The 18255-nt window shown below is 27.4% G+C and overlaps 2 protein-coding genes across 8 annotated transcripts in view; both read right to left on the bottom strand.

Annotated features, from left to right (window-relative positions):
- Positions 1-1269: 1269 nt before the first annotated feature.
- Opa1 (Opa1 mitochondrial dynamin like GTPase) lies at positions 1270-8914 on the bottom strand. 6 transcript variants are annotated; one of them, XM_012487130.3, is made up of 18 exons: positions 8650-8914; positions 8000-8243; positions 7791-7926; positions 7589-7699; positions 6749-6793; positions 5669-5755; positions 5427-5584; positions 5180-5343; positions 4847-5111; positions 4558-4749; positions 4287-4471; positions 3698-3859; positions 3444-3631; positions 3136-3350; positions 2591-2848; positions 2324-2524; positions 1994-2198; positions 1270-1891 (listed from the first exon to the last, which is right to left on the bottom strand). In XM_012487130.3, the coding sequence occupies exons 1-18, from the start codon at positions 8676-8678 to the stop codon at positions 1827-1829; spliced, it is 2910 nt and encodes a 969-aa protein (XP_012342584.1). In that variant the 5' UTR covers positions 8679-8914; the 3' UTR covers positions 1270-1826. The 6 variants fall into 6 exon arrangements, with proteins under 6 accessions (XP_012342584.1, XP_003694241.1, XP_012342588.1 ...); XM_003694193.4 differs by having other exon boundaries at positions 7568-7699; XM_012487134.3 differs by lacking the exon at positions 7589-7699.
- A 1752-nt stretch (positions 8915-10666) lies between these two features.
- LOC100867285 (uncharacterized) overlaps positions 10667-18255 on the bottom strand; it is a 73095-nt gene continuing 65506 nt past the window's right edge. For both annotated transcript variants that reach the window (XM_086906159.1, XM_086906160.1), the window contains exons 8-9: positions 16358-16887; positions 10667-14652 (exon numbers count right to left, since the gene is read on the bottom strand). In XM_086906159.1, the coding sequence (XP_086762285.1) occupies positions 11766-14652; positions 16358-16887 (3417 nt within the window). In that variant the 3' untranslated portion in view covers positions 10667-11765. The remainder of the gene's footprint in view (positions 14653-16357; positions 16888-18255) is intronic.

The raw sequence follows: 18255 nt of genomic DNA on the forward strand, positions 1-18255 counted from the left end.
ATTAATCATTTAATATGATAAATGGAGCATTAGATTCCAATAATGGAATGCTGTTTGTTAGAAAGTTTTAATATAAGAAGTACAAATGGTAAAAAAACTGTGATACAATATTGATTTCATAAAATTATACAAAATTATATTATTCTTGAAAAGCATAAATAATAGAAATCTATCACCACTTACAATAAAATTATTGGGGAATGCGATGTTCCATTTTAGTATTTCAGGATTAATTATTATAATCATTCATATTGCTTAATGGATAGAATCCTGCCTAACTCTGAATCAATGTACCGTAAATAATGAGGAGAAAAACATTCCTGCCAAATGTATGTATATGATTATTTAATTTTATATCGACTGCGATGGCTGAAAAATATAATATGGTAGCTCATGTTTTTTGATGAAATGAAGTACTCAAGTATATATGATATTAATATTGATGACAGGCAGAAATGAAAAATATAAATTTATTGAAATTGTGTCGTTGATGTATTTGCATAGTTAAAAGCAACATAATTAATCATCGTAAAAGATGATTGGTAAAACGATAATTTAATTTAGAACAAATTTTTCCTAATAATAAAAGAATTTTATAAGTGTTTTCATAATATAATCTTGTGGATTTTCGTGAGAAAATTATACTTTAGCATAAAGAAGCGTCACAAACTTGAATACTTTATCAGACATTCGGACCAGAGAATAGGGTATATTTTATCTTGAATCTAATATTCTAGATTTTTAAAAAAAAATCAATTTAGAATGACGCAAAGTAGTTTTCCGATTGACCTAGCAATTTACATCGTCAATTAAAAAAGAAAATAATATTTTTAATATGTTTCTACCGTGTTATTTATAACTTTGTGATATATTTAAAATCAGCATTATAATCTCTATTATTATTAATTAACGAAAAATAGAGATAAATCTCGACGTGAAACACATTGTACTCATGAGAACAAAAATTAGGCATAGAACATGTATTTTAATAATCTCTAGTTACTTTTGTACAAATGCACATTTTCAATTCTATAAGTACTTAAAAAATTATTCTATTGAATATTTTAATGATCTTTTTCAGAGAAAAAGCACTCATAAAACTTACATTACAAAAAAGATATATATATTAAAAAAATATTTGTGAATTTATCATTAAATATTTTCGGTCGATATTAATTTAAGTAAAACATATCTTAAAAATGAAGGAGAAAAAAAAAAAAAGAAATTGTCACTACTTCTACTTAAAATAATGTTTGTGGACACCAAAAATTTAGTTTTAATTTCTTTATTTCGTTCTTTACCTATCCATACAAAACGTATGTTCGTTTCATTCGTTCTGTATGTAAAAATGAAATATATATACAAAATGCAATGAAAATTATTTTTCTATAATTATATTAGGAATATCTACACTCCATGTGTCATGTATATCCCATTCAATATTTTGAAGCAATAATTTTTAAATTTTCTCGCTCAATTAATTAATGGCAGCTAACAATATTTTGCATTTGTGTTTGGACAAAAATATTTGTGAACAAAATTTAGTGAACGAAATAAAAATATAGTGATTAAAATCACGATCATGTAATCGATTATAATTTTCATGATAATAATCGAACTATAATTTCATGTATCAAATCACTTCTTTTAAATATATAACAGTTCCATATCTCATAAAATCTGACTAGTAGTCTTCTACATTGTCGCTTAATTAACGAAAAAATAAATTAATATCTAAGCATTCGCGCTTTACAGCCACCAGGGCTCATTATCACTTATTACATACCACAGTATCATGGGTTTAGATTTCTAGATTATAAATTTCTTCATTTTTCTTTATTTAATGCTTGGATGAATTCCTCTAATTTTTCTTGAATTTGTCTGACACGTTCTAAAGTGAAAGAAATAGAACCAAATTAATATTGTTGTTTAATATAGATTTATATGAAATCTAATATAATTATATTGTGGCATATATTTTTAATGAACTTACTTAATTCCTCAGCTAATGTGACACGTCTACCAGTCAATAATTTTTGTTTTATTTCGCTATCTTGACTGTAATCTTCTAATACCTCTTTTATTTCTTTATCTAATCTACGAGCTTCTCGATTCATGATTTGTTGTCGAAGTGCATTAGCAGTAACTTTGAGCATTTGTTGAATTCTCCAAAATAAAACAACATCATTGCATTCCATCTAAAAAGAAATAATAAATAATTTTCAAGAAATTAAAATAATTATTTAATAATTTACTTAATTAAATTTATTTACTTAAAAAAATCTAAAAATTTTTCTATCATTGTATTATTATGCATACTTACTTCACTTTCATGACCAGTATGATAAAGATAATATCCCTTTTTGCAATCATATGCTCTAGCTAAACTTTGTTGTAAGAAAAATCTTCTGTACACCGGATGCCATGTTTCTCGAATAAATTCATTATCGATTTCTAAACCATTTCGTTGCACGTTTTTTCTAATGGTTGTGAGTTCATCTTGAGTCAGAGTAGGAGTGTGTTTCTGTATAAAAATACATAAATCGTTTTTTATTATTATTATTATTTAAAATATTTTATATCTTCTTACTTTATCTGCATAGAGAATTTTATCTAATTCATTCTTCACTGCTACACGTTTCTGTTGTTCTTCACTTTGATTTTGCCAGTACAGCCATCGTTCCTTGCGACCTGGACCTAGCATATCTCGTAAAATTTGTTCTGTAGCTTGCAATTTCTCTTTAACCGAAGTTTCTAGAAAACGGACTGCTTGATCCCAATCACGTTTATCATTTACACTTCTATCCTCTAAAGTATTTAGTTGAATAACTCGTAACATTTCAGATGCCTAATGAAAAGTTTTTCACATGCAAATAGAAAGAAAAAGAAGATAAATACTCGAAGAACTGAAAATCATAGTTATGTAAATCTAATAAAAAATAAAACTAAATATATAATTTCATATTATTTTAAATTAATTGTTATAAATTATTTCAAATTAAATTCAATCTAATATAGGAGAATACAAAAATATATAAAAAAAACTATTTTTTTCTTAAATATTAATTTTTAAATGTAAATTTCTCAAAATAATTTTCACTATAATTATGTCAACTATTTATTTAGTGAACTCACTTTTTCTTCCCAAAAATGTCGTCTCATAGCTTCACTGACTACTGCATTTTTTAAATTATCAAAAATATCATCATGATCAGGACTGAGTTTTGCTTGGTTCATAAAATGTTGAAATTCCTGTTGTAAACATTCCCAACCGCTTTCGACACTTCGAGCTGGCAATTGTTGTTCAGCCCATTGACGAAGTTTTATATCAACAGTAGTATTAAATGTGCCTATAACAAAGAAAAATAATTATAATAGTAATTATAATATTAATTATCTATAAGAGAAAATCATATAAAATTATTGTGAAATAACATAAATACTTGGACTTCCACTTTGAGCCGCGGGTAAATAAATGTTTTCAAATACGTGCATGCTAACTTTGTCCCAAATTCTGACCATTAGTACTTCTTCCCAATGTCTAGGCGAAACTTGAGACAGATTTACAATTTCATCTAAAATTTCTCCCCTTGCTTTTTCGAAAAGTTCATCTCTATCCAATTCTCTTAATCTGTGCAAAATAAAGTAATAATAATATGATATTTAAAATACGAAATTTCATTAAATAGTTGTTCACCTTGGGAAATTATTTTTCCATTCCGTTTCAAGATTAAATCTAGTAGCTTTAAATGCATCTGCTTGTTGTTCTACAGTTTCACGAACCATTTTCCAAAAGCATTCTGCAACTGCGAGACTCAAGTTTCTCGTCGTAACTTGACCGGACATTACTAAACCATCTCTGGTAAAAATCATAAAAATTTATGTAATGTTATTCTTGAAAGTTAAGAAGTAATTAATTCAATTATATCATTGAAAGATAATATAACATAATATATTCGATAAAATAAAGATTTTAAAAAAGTGAATTCACAAATCAAAAAAAATGGATTATCAAAAAATTATTATATAATCTTAATTCTTAGCAAATCAAGTTATCAATGTTATCAAGTAATCATTAAATGATTAACATTTTTTATCATGATTGTTCTTGAAGAATGTTATCATTTTTTTTATTATTATGTTATATATGACAATATTATATGAGTGATTCATTTTGATAATAATTAAAAATTAATGTTATCAGAATTATTCATAAAATTAAAAAATAAAATTATATATAATTATATAAGTCTAATATAATTATTTATTCATATTGAATTACGTACTTGAAAAGTTTAGAATTTCTAAAGAATTTTTCTTCATAATCTTTGATTGTTTGTATAGTATCATCTTGTCTACCTCGACCAGTAACAACAGCAAAATAACCTAATGCTTTCATAGGAAATAACTTGCCAGATAATATTTTGCGAACACGTTCAGGATTGGCTAAATTTTCTTCTGCTAAATCTACCTATCAATATCAAAGTATTATCAATTATGTGTCATATTAATATTCTAATATTCTACTCTTAAATTTAATCGAATTTCTTTCTATACCTTAGTTAAAACAAAAATAGTTCTTTTGCCACTAGGATCCATTTGAGCAACAAGATCTGTTACATTGCTCCTTTCAGCATCCACAGAGCCATCTTGGATACAAAGAATGATAGCATTAGGATTGCTCATATATTGTTGAGTCATTTGTCGAATAGCCTCACGTGTATCTTCTGCCATGTCAACTGTAACTGTCTATAATACAAATTTTGTAAACTTTAGCTTTCTTAAAAAATTATATTAAAATAAAACTGAAAAATAAAATTTTTTGAAATACAAAATAATGACTTACACTAATTATACCAGGCAGATCAACAAGGACCATGCGTTGAAGACCTGGTCCTTTTACTGTCATTGAAATTACATCCTGGCTAACAGTTTTACCGTTTTTAACACTATTTTTCATACGTAATTCTACTTCACGTCTTAATTCAGCTAATTCTGACTCTTTGGTCAGGTCAAATTCTCTTGAACTATCTTTAAATTGAGCTATATGATATGGTCCTTCACTTAAAGTGACTTTGACAGGTGCTCTTGTCATCATTTCACCACCTCCTCTGCAATAAGACTATAATAATTAAGAAATTTCAATAAAATTTGATTTTTTTAAATATATTTTCAGTACCTGGGAAATATTCTTGCTTGGGCAATCATTTCTAACACAGATGTTTTACCAGAACTTTGATCACCAACTACTACCACTCTTGGTAAATGATCAGCTGTTGAATAGGCACTATCATAATCACTGAGTTCATCTAGGACATCACTATACATATCAATTAAAGATTTCTAAAAAAAAAAAAAATATTAATATTAATATACATAAATAATTTTACAATATACATCTATTTTATAACTTTATGGCTTAATACTTTTATTTTCTTGTTGCTCATTTTTTGATTACCACGTAGAAGCATTTGCTTTCGAAGTTCTTTATTTTCTCTCTCTAATCGTTCTAATTCACGTTGATATTTGGATTGTATTTGCATTACTTCCTCTTGCATAGCACTCAATCGTTCTTGTGACTTTTCTTTGAAAAGAATTGAAAATATGTTCAAATATAAATTTTAGAAATGAAGAGAAAGGGAATTGTAATACACTAACATGTACATACGAGCTTTCTTACGTTCCTCTTCGATAGTATCATCGGCTAATGGTCGTGCAAATGCTACAGTATTATTCACCACTTGTTGCTTTGTTTCTGTTTAGAAATATTTTGAATAAATATTTTAATAGGATATGTAAAAGCTATTTGCAATAAAATTGATGATTTTACTCGTATAATAATTTTATTTAGATATAAAATATATTATAACATTAAATATTTAATAAGATATTTACATTTAAGATTGTAACATTGAATATAACTATTAGAATATTGTTTAAAAAATTAAAAATTGGCAAAATGTTGAAATACATCATAATTTAATTAAATGAAATTAAATGTTAATAATCTGTTATAATAAAATTAATTATTCATTTGATTTATAGAGCATTAATGAAAAGATAATTTTAATTCTAAAAAAAAAAAAAAAAAAAAAATGAAAAAATAAGGTCTGTCCCATTCAGTATTTATATTTTTAGTTATTTCCATGAATTATATTTTAGAGGAATTTTAAGATTATTATAATAGAGCTCCATTTATTAGAAAATAATTTTTGTAAATAAAAAATATCTTACAAAATATCATTGCAATACTAAAAAATGAAATAATGTAAATTTATGGGAAAAAAGATTACAAATGAAAAAATTCTTGAAACATTAAGAAAAATATGGATAGATATGTAAAAAGTGTAAAATGAATATATAATAAGTTTTGAATTACATTTTTTTCGATTAAATGAATTCAATTATATTTAATTGAGTACTTTATTAATTTTATTAATATCATATTATATACAATTTATATTAGTTTTATACTAAATATTATATTATTTGTAATATATATGTACAATAAGTATATATATAAATAATATATACTTATTAAATACTATATTATTTCTGAATATATGAATATTTATGTAAAAATTTATATAAAAAGATCTCATTTTAGATCTTCTTTTGATATATTCAGATAAATGGAATTCTATTTTACAGAATATAAGGATCGTCCGAAATTTATTTATAAAAAAAAAAAAAAAAATGCTGAATGGACAGACGATAGAATGCGAAAAATCCCGAACATTTTACACACCTGAATAAAGTTGATATATTATTGATGAGATTGCGTCAAATATACCTGAACAGAACAGACCATAATAATATATTTCTAATTGAATATATATATAATATACATAGAAAACATTCAGCCAAGCAATGGAAAGGAACGAAATGATTTCATATTCTAAGCTATTGCAAATAATGAAATATAAAAAAAATTGAATTAAACTTTATTCATAAAATTACAAGTTAAATACTTTCAAAGATTAAATTGGAATTTTTTAATTCATTTATTACATACAATAATTATTACATATACAAATATAATATTAATCATATCTCTATATTTTAATATTTTCGATTAGAAGGAATTTATTTTAAAGCATTCGTAACGGTAGGATAGGACAATAATTAATTATAATGTGTATAATTATAATGTATACTCATATAATTAAAAATTGCATGATAAAAAAAATAATAAATAAAAGAAATCCTAATATTTTTATATAGTAAAAAATGAGTTTTATATTGTTGAAAAATGCTTATCGTCTATATCGATATTAAAATTATCAGTAATATAACAGAGATATTAAATATGATTAAAGTTATGTCACATTTTGTATATAATCAATTTTTATAACGAAATACGATAAAATGAAAAAAACGAAAAACTGTAAAATATAATTATAAATAATTATATCAAAATAAATGATTATCATTTCTAAAAGGGCAAGAAAACGTCAGGCAAATTATAAATTAACAAGAAATGGAAAAATGCTTGTAACTTAAAAATTAGGATTTTCTTGGATATGATAATATGGGGGAGAAAAAAAAAAACCTGCATTCAACTCACGATTAGAGGAAATATCCAGACCTGCTTGAGTTTGGTTAACTTCAGCTGCCTTGATAGCATCATCCAGTCTTTGATTAAACCATTCTTTGTATTCCCTATATTTAGCTTCCCCAAGTTGTTTTATACGTGGATCTGTTTATGTTTGTCCATTTTTTATGCCTCTAATCTTTTTTGCCTCACGTTTCCATGTATTTAATATATTCTTATTAATTTTTATACTTACCAAATTCTATCTTTTCTGGGAAAATGTTTTTAACAACCATAAGAGATTCGCGAATATCTTTCCACTTTTGTTCATTAGGAAATATATCATCTAACCAGCTCATGTCTGGCATAACTTCTTTCCATTGTTCATATTTCTTTAATAAGAAATATTTATATAATTATTTTCTAAGTAAATTATTGAAATATTTCTGATATTACTTTAAATACCTTTTGCAAAGTTACTCCACTACCAACTGCTCCACCCAATAAAAGATATCGAACTTTCAGTGCTCCTTTTAAAATTCTTCCAATAAACATTGCATATGCACGATTGGGATTTCCAAAGTAACGTATATGTGGTGATGCTAATAATGGTCGACAAGTTTTATTCATTCTACCTGATGTTAAATTTTTTGTATTAAATAGAGGTACAGGATATCGTGATGTCTTCGAAATCAGCACAATCCTGTCTCTGTAGAAAAAAATATTTAACAATTAATATTCATAATTTATTTAATTTTATTTTTTTTATTATTTAGTTTTACTATTTATTCTTTTTTTTATAGTTTTAGTTTTATTATGTTTTATGTTTAGTTATATTCTTTCTCTCTTAAAAACATGCAAAAAAAAAATATTGAATAGAAGTTAAATAAAATATTTTATGAAAAGAGAAAATAGCGAATAAAAAGATAATAAAAAAATATAATATATTTTATTTTTTTACAGTTAACTAAATTTTAGATTAAATATTAAAACATAACCTAAAAGTTACAAAACGTATGGCTTAAATACATAAAATTTAATACAAATTTATTTTAAATTGCAGCAATTTTAATTTCTTAAAAAATTAATTTTTTTTTTAAATTCAATAGCCTTACCCTATTTTGCCGCAAAGAATTTGTTTCATTTTGTATGATATTCTTTGAAAGTACGTTAAGAAAAATAATTATTAAAATATGTATATTTTTTAAGATATATGTATATCATATATCAAATTTATGTTGTAAAAATTCTAAAATTCAGAAAAAAGAAATGATGCTGTTAATAATACATGCTTTTGTGTACTTCAATCTATTCTAATAATGTATGCAGACATTGCAAAAAGGGAGACACTGTTTTGGCAAAGCACATGCGTGAAAATATATATGTGTGTTAACTCTTTTTCTTTTACCAATAGTATAGATTTAGTTATAAAATTCTACCAATCAAATATTTAATCGAAATAACAATAAAAAATACAAAATAATTAAGAACAGTTAAAACATATAAATAATTAAGTTTTTATAACATTGTATGAAAATTATATATTACATTTCTGATATACGTTAAGAAGATTTTTTGTCCTCATTAGAATAAAATTTATCTACATGCACAAAAGTCACGGACATGAATGTGTTGGATTCGAGCCCGCGCTTTTTCGGGATTTAAATTTAGAATTTAAAATCGACCAATATAAATTATTTTCTCTTAAAATTCTTTTTAAATGTCATGAAAAATAATTAAGTATATTAAATAGCAATATCTTTTTTGAAATTTATTTAAATTTTAATGAGCAATTTAAAAATGTTAAAATTGTTAAATTATAAATTATTATATATTAGCAAAGAATTTTATTAATTTTTTGTTAATCACTATTTTTAAATATGCATTATAGTTTTAAAATATCCTATGCAAATATAAATAATATAAAAATTCCATTTTCCATTTCTATATAGGAATATTAATTTTTGTAAAACAAAGGTTTTTTATTTATGAAATATAAGTGATAAGAAATAATTCTTTAATAATTTTATTTTTCCTTTGCAATCCTTATATTACAAAACATACTTTTCCAGACACATTGAAAATATGTTCTATTTACAATCGGATTGTTGCCTAGTTTTGTTTTGTGCTAACCATCATGTTGTCGCTGTTGTTTCTCAGGTTCTTCGTCTTTACAGGAATAATATTAATATATCTATTCGCATAGGCTCTTGTATGATAATATGATTATGGCAGTACATTTACATTAAACTCTATATCATTATTTTTTTCCTTTTAATCATTTCTGTTATACATTTAATTATCTTTTCATATTTATGTTCATATTTATATATATATATATATAATTTTTTGTCCTGAATATTTATATATATTATATATATATAATATATATATATACTCATACAAAAATCTACGTACTTAGAATTATGTGCATCAACTAGGCATACGAAAGGAAAGTTTCTATCATTCCTTTATCGTTATAAGCTTTATCCTTAAATATGTGGCAATCATCATTGGATTGTTGATGACGCGATATGAGATCTAGGGGGAAAAAGATTCGAATGAATCGAATGAGATAAAGAGAACATAAATTTCATATATTTCAATGACTACTGCGTTAAAGCAACGCCTTCCAAATGAATCTCTTTTTCGAGAATTATTTTGAAAAAAGATTTGCCGCATCACAAAAAACAGCTTGATAGTTTCTTCTTTTTATCGATTATCGCGATATGTACGAATCACAAAAAGCTGGCAAAAGCACGCTACTCGATTGGACCCCAGTTTATATCGTCCTTTTTCATAAATTAAATCAATTGTGACGTTTTTCTTCCGTTCTTCGATTTTTTCTTTTTTTCTTCTAATTAACTATTAATTCTTTTTTCGTCACCTAAAAATTCGCTATGTTAACTAAAACATTACAAATGTCCCTAGTATTGTCTAAAGGTGCTCATCCTTTTTTTTTTTTTTCGTTTTATTATTTTCTTTAATGTCCGCTATTTTCTTACATTCAGTCTAAATTAGGTTATATTTATATTATTTATAAGGGCTTGGAATTATATCCTTAATATAATACGAACTAGCCTTTTTTTTTTTAATTATTATTATTAATGCCAAGCTATGTACAAGTTGCCATTGTTTTTTTTCTTACATAACTTGGTTACAACGTGACCTATACCATTCTAAAACTCGACACACATCTCGATTCACGTTTTCGCTTGTTTGTTAACAATTATATATGATCGAAGGAAATCGGAATTTCTTCTGGCAGTAGATCACATTACTTCCACCGTATTTGATGGAACAAATAAGCGTTGATTATAAATATTTGCAGCGCTGCGTTCTACAAACTAAGATCGCCAACTATAAAATTAAAGAAAATTCAAGAAAAGAAAAAAAAAAAAGAGAGAAAAATATAACTCTTAAGAAATTTCAATAACAATCGCGTAATTTTGTATATTCACAAAAAAACAGGAAGAAAAATACAAATAACTATTATAATTTTTCTACGCTATACTGTTTTGCCCTAATTGTTTCGATTTTTATACTTTTATTTAATAAATTTTTATATTTTTTTGTGATCTAATTACAGATTTCTTCTTTCGGTTCATTATCTTTGTAATGAAAAAAAAATTGCTGGCTTAGATTTTCATTATTATCTAACACGTTCCTTTAGCTACCTTAATAAACCTAACCATTTTTGTTCATCTTCGTGAGCCTAAGACTAGTATCAAAAAATCCAGTTATACTATTTCTCCTTAAAAAAGTCCTTTTTTTTCGACTGTAATTTTGTATGTTATTAAGAAATCCAGTTCTGTCTTTAGAAAAAAGAATGGTGTGATTCTTCAGAGTGTTTCTAAATGGAAAAACCTAAGTCCTGAAATGTGTATCAAAAGTTGCTGCTTATATGTTTCTTCTTTCTTTTTGTTCTTCTTTTCTATATCTATATCTCTTTCTTCTTCTTTAAAAATTACAGTTGATCTAATTCTGTTATGTCTGATATAACAAATTTGTATTCAATCACTTGTTCTAATCCTTCAGATGATCCTATTTATAAAATATGTATCAAGAATCGCAGTTCTTATGCTGTCATTTCAAATTTTGAGCCTGACATTGAAAAAGGAACTCTATATTCCTTCATATTTCCAGTCAAAGAAATCTAGCCACAAAAGTTGTGCCTATTATTCAAGTTTGATTCTAATAATTTAAGACGAATCTAATCGTGAAACACGTATCAAGAGGTGCTGTTTCTGTGCTTTTTACTTTTCGTTCTGCCAGACTCAAATTCTTCCTCGCTTCTCCGTCGTTTCTCCTTCAGCTGCTTTTCCATAGCAAGCATCGTAATCATCCTTTTATGAGAATCACCAACGATCCAACCGTGTTGCTCTTGACGATCGTCCTCTTCTTCTTCAACTGCAGGGACTACTTCGAGCATTTCCTCTTCGTCACTGGAGCTCGACCAATAATATAATTGATTGGCAGCTGCTCGTTTCCGTCGGCCAATAGCCACTCCAACTCCTTCTTCGACCTTATTCCAAGATTTTGTCGTTTTCAGTTCTTCATCACCAGAATCTCGTTTGCCACTAGAAGACCTACGTTCCTTATCCTTTGACCCTTTCGAATCTGTCCTGTTCCTTCTTTCAGAATTCGTGTTCTTGTTCTTTTTACCTGTTGTCACTTTTTGATCTAATTTCGTAGTCTTTTTTGGCTTTGTTAAAGATTTAGAGTGCTTTTTTTGTTTTACAGAAACTTGCTGATTATTTTCATTCTCGTGATTGCTCTCCATGGGCGTGAACTTGTTACAGTTGTTCTCTAAGTCGCTCAATCCTTCATTACTCTTAACATAAAAATCTTCGTCTGTCTTATTTTGCTTTTTTTGTTTTTCCTTAGCTTTTTTCTTTTGTGTTAATTCTTGTACTGGTATGTTTTCCGTTGATTCCGTATTCTCTGACTCCTTGGTACCATTAATATCTGTCTTTGTATCTGCAACACTTTGTGCAAGAGATTCTTTTTTCTTTCCAACTTCTCGCAGGATTTCCTCCTCGATAGCTTTTTGTTCCTTAGCTATCATTTGTTCATGTTTTTTTTCTATGTATCTTTCTTTCCTTTTTTCCTTCGATTCTCTCTTCTGTTTTCGTGGTTTATCATGATCTGATTTATCATTCATTTTTTTATCTTTTGAACTCATCTCTTCATCAGAGCTACTAATTTCTGCCAGCAATCCTTGTTTGCCAATAGCACATTTTCTCTGCCTTCTAGTAGGCTGAAAATCCATTAATATCCTTTCTTGCTCTTCTTGCATTTTCTTTAGTTGCTGTTCTTTTCTCTTCTTTGATTCTTGCACTTTTCTACTTAAAAATACATGTAATGGAAGATTTTCAGATTCCTTTTGCGGTTTTTCATTGCTCGATAATTTTTCAGGTAAGACTAGGAGTTCATTGTCAGGTTCCTCCTCCTGTACATCTATAGGAACAGGAGACTTTGCTACTTCTTTATTAGGATTAAATGTTTCACTTTCAGGTTCTGTTGTTACTATTGAGTTCACATGTTCAGTAGACTTATCAATTTTGTTTACATTATCATATTTTGTTCCTACAGAATTTCCGTTGTCAGCTTGATCTAGAAGATCTAAGGCTTCCTCAAGTGGAATCAATTCATTTTCCTGTATATAATCTTTCTTAGTATCACTATTTTCTTCTGGTAGATTTGGATCATTTGATCTGAATTCTTCTGGATCTTTTGATAACTCTGTAGGAGCTGAATCCTCTTCTGAATCGACAACTGAACTGTCTTCTCTATATAGATCATCCATTTCGAAGTTCCTCTCGTATTGGTTTTCAGTTTCATCATCGCTATTCCTTTGTTCATCCATATCTTTCCTCTCGTCGATAACCAAAGGATGATCTGACATTTCTGACTCAGATTTTTTGTTATCACAATCATGCTTAGAGATATCATTCTTCGAATTTTCATCTCTCCAATCATCCACATGATCTTCATCTTCGGAAGAGATTTGATATTTATTAATCGATTCCTGAGCCTGTTCTACGTTTTCTAATTCAGTTATTTTCTTATTGCTCTTTTTCACTCTTCTCTGTTTTCTCGATTCATAGTCCGTTTCTTCGTCTTCAAATTCACTTTCGGACGAAGTGTATAATTCCGCAAAAATATTTTGTTTTCCTTTCGAACATGTTCTTTGACTCTTTGAAATACCTACACCGATATCTTCAGCTTTTATAGCCGTTCTATATTCATCGGAGCTATCATTTTCGTACCATGCATTTCTAGTCTTTTTCTTAGAATTCTTGTTACGTTTCTTCAATTTCGAATGCTTCAGAGATTGCTCTACAGACCTTTTACCTTTTGATTGCTTCCTTTCCACAAATTCATCCATAGGTCCAGTAATCTGTTGTTGCTGATCCTCACTCTGGAAGGATTTCAAAGCGCCCTTCGTTTTTGGAGCAAACTTTTCCAATTTCTTGAACTTTTTATCAATCACAGATTCTAATCTGTCATTTAAAACATCATCAGTTTTTGCATTTTCTAGATTATCTCCGATAGCCTTGGACATTAAACCACTCATATCTATCTCTTTGGTTTTCAAACAATTTATTTCATATCCTGGCTTACTCCTATAAGACATGACACTACCCAGATTAGTTTCTATTTGACTTTCCTCCTCGTCAAATTCATAAATATCTTTGATCTTATCCGAGACAAATTCTTCTTTCCTCTCAAATCCATCACGACGTTTCTTCCTTTCAACCAGACCTCCATGTTCATTACGGCGGATCAAAGGAAAATCCTGATATTTCTTTGTCTTTTTGGTTTTGCGTTGTTTGTGTATATTTATTTCTCGAAGAGCTGCATCTGTTTTTGACTTCTCTTGTTGTTTCCTCTCGTTCATTTCTTTTTTCCTTTCGAAAAGTTCTTTGATAGGATTCCTAGATTTCTTCTGTAAGTCTTTGGACATAGTTATAGGACTTGGTTCAGGAACTGAATCCTTGGTCAAAGAAGTCTTCGTAGGTTGGACCACTTCTTTGGAAGCTGGGTCCTCAGCTGTGGATGTTGGAGCGCGGGCACATGCTAGTTCGGCTAGAACCTTCATTGGCGTGGATCCACTGTGAATAGAATAATTTTATTTTGAGTAATTAATTAAATTAAAATAAAATTGAAAATTAGTAAGATAACATGTAATTTATTAAAGATTACATCATTTTTCGATATTTTCTTTTAACTATTCTATCTTTTTTTTTTATCATTATTATTTATGGAATGTAAATTAAAAAAATAAATGGAATTAATTTACAGTAAATTCAAAATTCTTAGAATTTTTAAATTCAGTCTCAATAATGTTAAGATGACATATTCTTGACTATTTTGTTTATTTCAAATTTTTATTAATTATTTTAATATTCCAATTGGGTATTTATATTTATAAAGTAAGAAAATAGATATATAAAAATTTTTATGGCAGAAATTTCTACTTCTAAATCCAATCTGACTTTGTTACTGGTATAAGAATCATATATCAACATAGCCACTATATGATAATAGATTTACAACCACCTGAAGCATATTTATTCTTCTACGTTTCCTGTTCCAAACCAAGGAATGACTGAGCCAAGTTGGTAAGAGAAATGCTCTTCCAACAAGAGTTTCCATCGACTTTGAATTATTGTTTAGCCAAATAACGAACATTAGAATGTATATTCCCGCCTCTGTTATATGGAGATATCTTGTCGTGAGTGGGTGGAGTGACGGGATCAGATCAATACATAACGAAGAGGAAACCATTCAACAAGATACCAACGTCTTGTTATTTACAGATATAATATTATTTCGATATTTGATTGAAGAAACTTGATGCTTTTTAATATTCCACGAATTAGATTTATGCAGATTGTTATAGAAGAACATAAAATTTTAAAGTATATTATTTTGAAGTATAGGCCATAATATTTTAATCCATTGTGGTAAATATATTATTTGATTTTAATTTCTAATTTTATGCTTATGAAGAGTGAGGATTTTAATATATTTTCTTTGGTAAAGCACGTGTTACTGAATAATGAAATGGAAATTCAATTAAACATTCATTGTAATTAAAAGAATTTTACATTTGCAAAGTATTGATAATTCATTGAATAAAAGACAATTGGAATAACTTCGAAGTAGTAAGCAAGGAAATAATCTTTTGATGATAAATGAAAATTAATTTTACAAGAGGAAAATAGTATTACATAATGCAATTGAAAATATTAAAAATATTAAAATATATTAAAATATATTAACATTAATATTAATATTTTATTCTATTCATTTTCAATAAAGAAAAAAAATTTTGACTTTCTATTATGAATCTCGAGAAACCAATTGTAGAATATGCTAACGTTTCGTTTAAAATAACTTTTCAAAGAATTTTATATAGTTGCAATTCAATCAAGGGTGCAATCAACAGGTGTGAAAAATAAAAAATTTTGATATTCGATATTCGATTGTATGAATTGCAATTTTTTTTGGAAGAGATAAAACAGTAAGAGACACTTGATTTGATATGTAACAAACGATTTGCCGTCGGTTAACATTCTCTGAAATCGCTTTTTTTGTGTAAAATGATTGTGAGGTTGGCTTAAATTTGTTGTAAAAATTTTTTAACCAAATTAAATCAATTAAAAAAAAATGGAATCATTTGCAACATATCAAATTTAAAAAATTTGAAATATTTTAACCACCATTCGGATTCATTATAATGTACTTCAATTTTCAAAAATATCATTCAATAGATAGAATTCTTTATTTTCTATTGCATTAAAAATTACTCACTTGTGATCATGTTTTTCATTGCTGTGCCATAAGTTAGATAACGCTTTGTCCAATAAACCTCCTAACGAAGGGTTCATTTTACCCTTAAGGCCTGAAGATTCCAGATTTATTTTTCTATCGTTGTTCTCCTCTTGCGGGTCTCTGTTGTGCAAAGGATTGTAGTCTCCATCCGACAGATTCGAACCAGTCATGTGCCCTTGATCTTGAAGACTAGAGTACGAATTTTTCGTGATATTCAATTCATTCTTCTTAGAAGAAAACGTTCGTTCACCCCGCATCAACTCGTTATTGCTCTTCTGGCCAAACGTGCTGGCTATCAGATTCTCGCTCTCTCTCATGCGCTGTTGAATTTTGTCTCTGAGCTTGTTGTTGTGCTCGAATGCAACGTCCAGACTGTCTTCGTAGCCCAGATTATCTGCTCTGGCCATGTCAGGACTGGCTGATCTGCTGGAGTGCTCACTCCTTAGATTTCTACCTCCATGCTTTTGGTAATCCCTTTCTCTGGTGCTGTACATCTCTTCGCCCAGTAACTGGAAATGGATCAGATTGAATAGCGATTTGACGGTCGATGGTTTCTCGATGGATACTCTTTTTGCACCCATAATAATAATAATAAATAATTTTTTGCTTCCTGCAAAGTGTACGCCAAATCATTTGAGAGCAATTCGAATTGGGACCAACCAAAATCAAAAGTATTTTGGTGGCATTATCTAGAACAATGTTTATCTAGAGCAGTAATAAAGATGCTATTTCGGATTGTGAAATGGGCCACTTTACAGCAAGCAAGATGCGAGTATCTACAATAGCTCAAAATAGTTTCACAGAGTAGAAACTGTTGATCAGTAACAAATTAAATTCTATTTACCTATGGTAAGAGAAAAGCCTTTTTTAAATGTGGTTTTTTTTGGATGAGTAAGAAATTTTATGCTCTTGTGCATATATAAACTATATTATATATATATATATAATGGATTGTGTTAATAATAGCTGAATCTTCTTTTTTTTTTTTTTTTTTTTTTTGTATTAAAGAAAAATCAAAGGTTTATTATTTTGTTTTTCATAGGGCAGTATAGTTTTGTAAAAGATGTGAAGCACTGATGAGAAGAGAAAATAAAGATTTGCAGAGTGAAAAGAATCATTTTAGTAATGCTCGTTATCATTTACTTGCATTTTTTTTTTTATGCACGACATTAAAAGATAGTTTTTGAGGGGATAGGTTTCATGACTACCATACACACTAAGAAATATCAAAGGAATGAGAGAACTACCTTTTGCATGCATACTGAGAGACATTGTCTGTATAAAGCTGGTTCATAGGTCCTGCAAACATTACCACAATAATGTATAGAATATTCTCTTTCTTGGAATTCAATGTAAGGGTGTAATTCATTTTAATTTATTGAAACTTTGTTTCAGTAGGAATAATTGAATCACTGTTTAATCAAATGTAACGTAGAATATAAGGTTAACAGAAAAGATTTGATATCCAATATTCCATTTGATACCAATTGATAGATAGTGTGTATAAATTAATATATTATTTATTAATTACGTGATTTTGTTTTTCGAATTTAAAGAAAAAAAAATAATTAGAAAAGTTTGTATTTTTACTCTCTTATTGAAATTATTATTATTATTATTATAATTTTGTTTTTTTTTCAAGAAACACCCTTACAGATAAAAATTCTATAAGTATCTATAAAAGAAAATGAAAATTGTAGATGTGAATTGAAAGTTGTTTATTTAGCTAGAACATATAACACGTATTATAAGATAGTTAAGCGAAATAGCAAATAATTTGAAAAAAGAAAAAAAAGTTTTGCATGCAAAGTGTAGAATTGTTGTGATGTGATACATTAAAAGAGATTTGCAATTCGAAGAATAAAAATTATATATTT

The sequence above is a fragment of the Apis florea genome, unplaced genomic scaffold (assembly GCF_048593485.1).
Source record: "Apis florea isolate Af1SG1 unplaced genomic scaffold, ASM4859348v1 contig_2492_pilon, whole genome shotgun sequence".
NCBI classification, from domain to species: domain Eukaryota; kingdom Metazoa; phylum Arthropoda; class Insecta; order Hymenoptera; family Apidae; genus Apis; species Apis florea.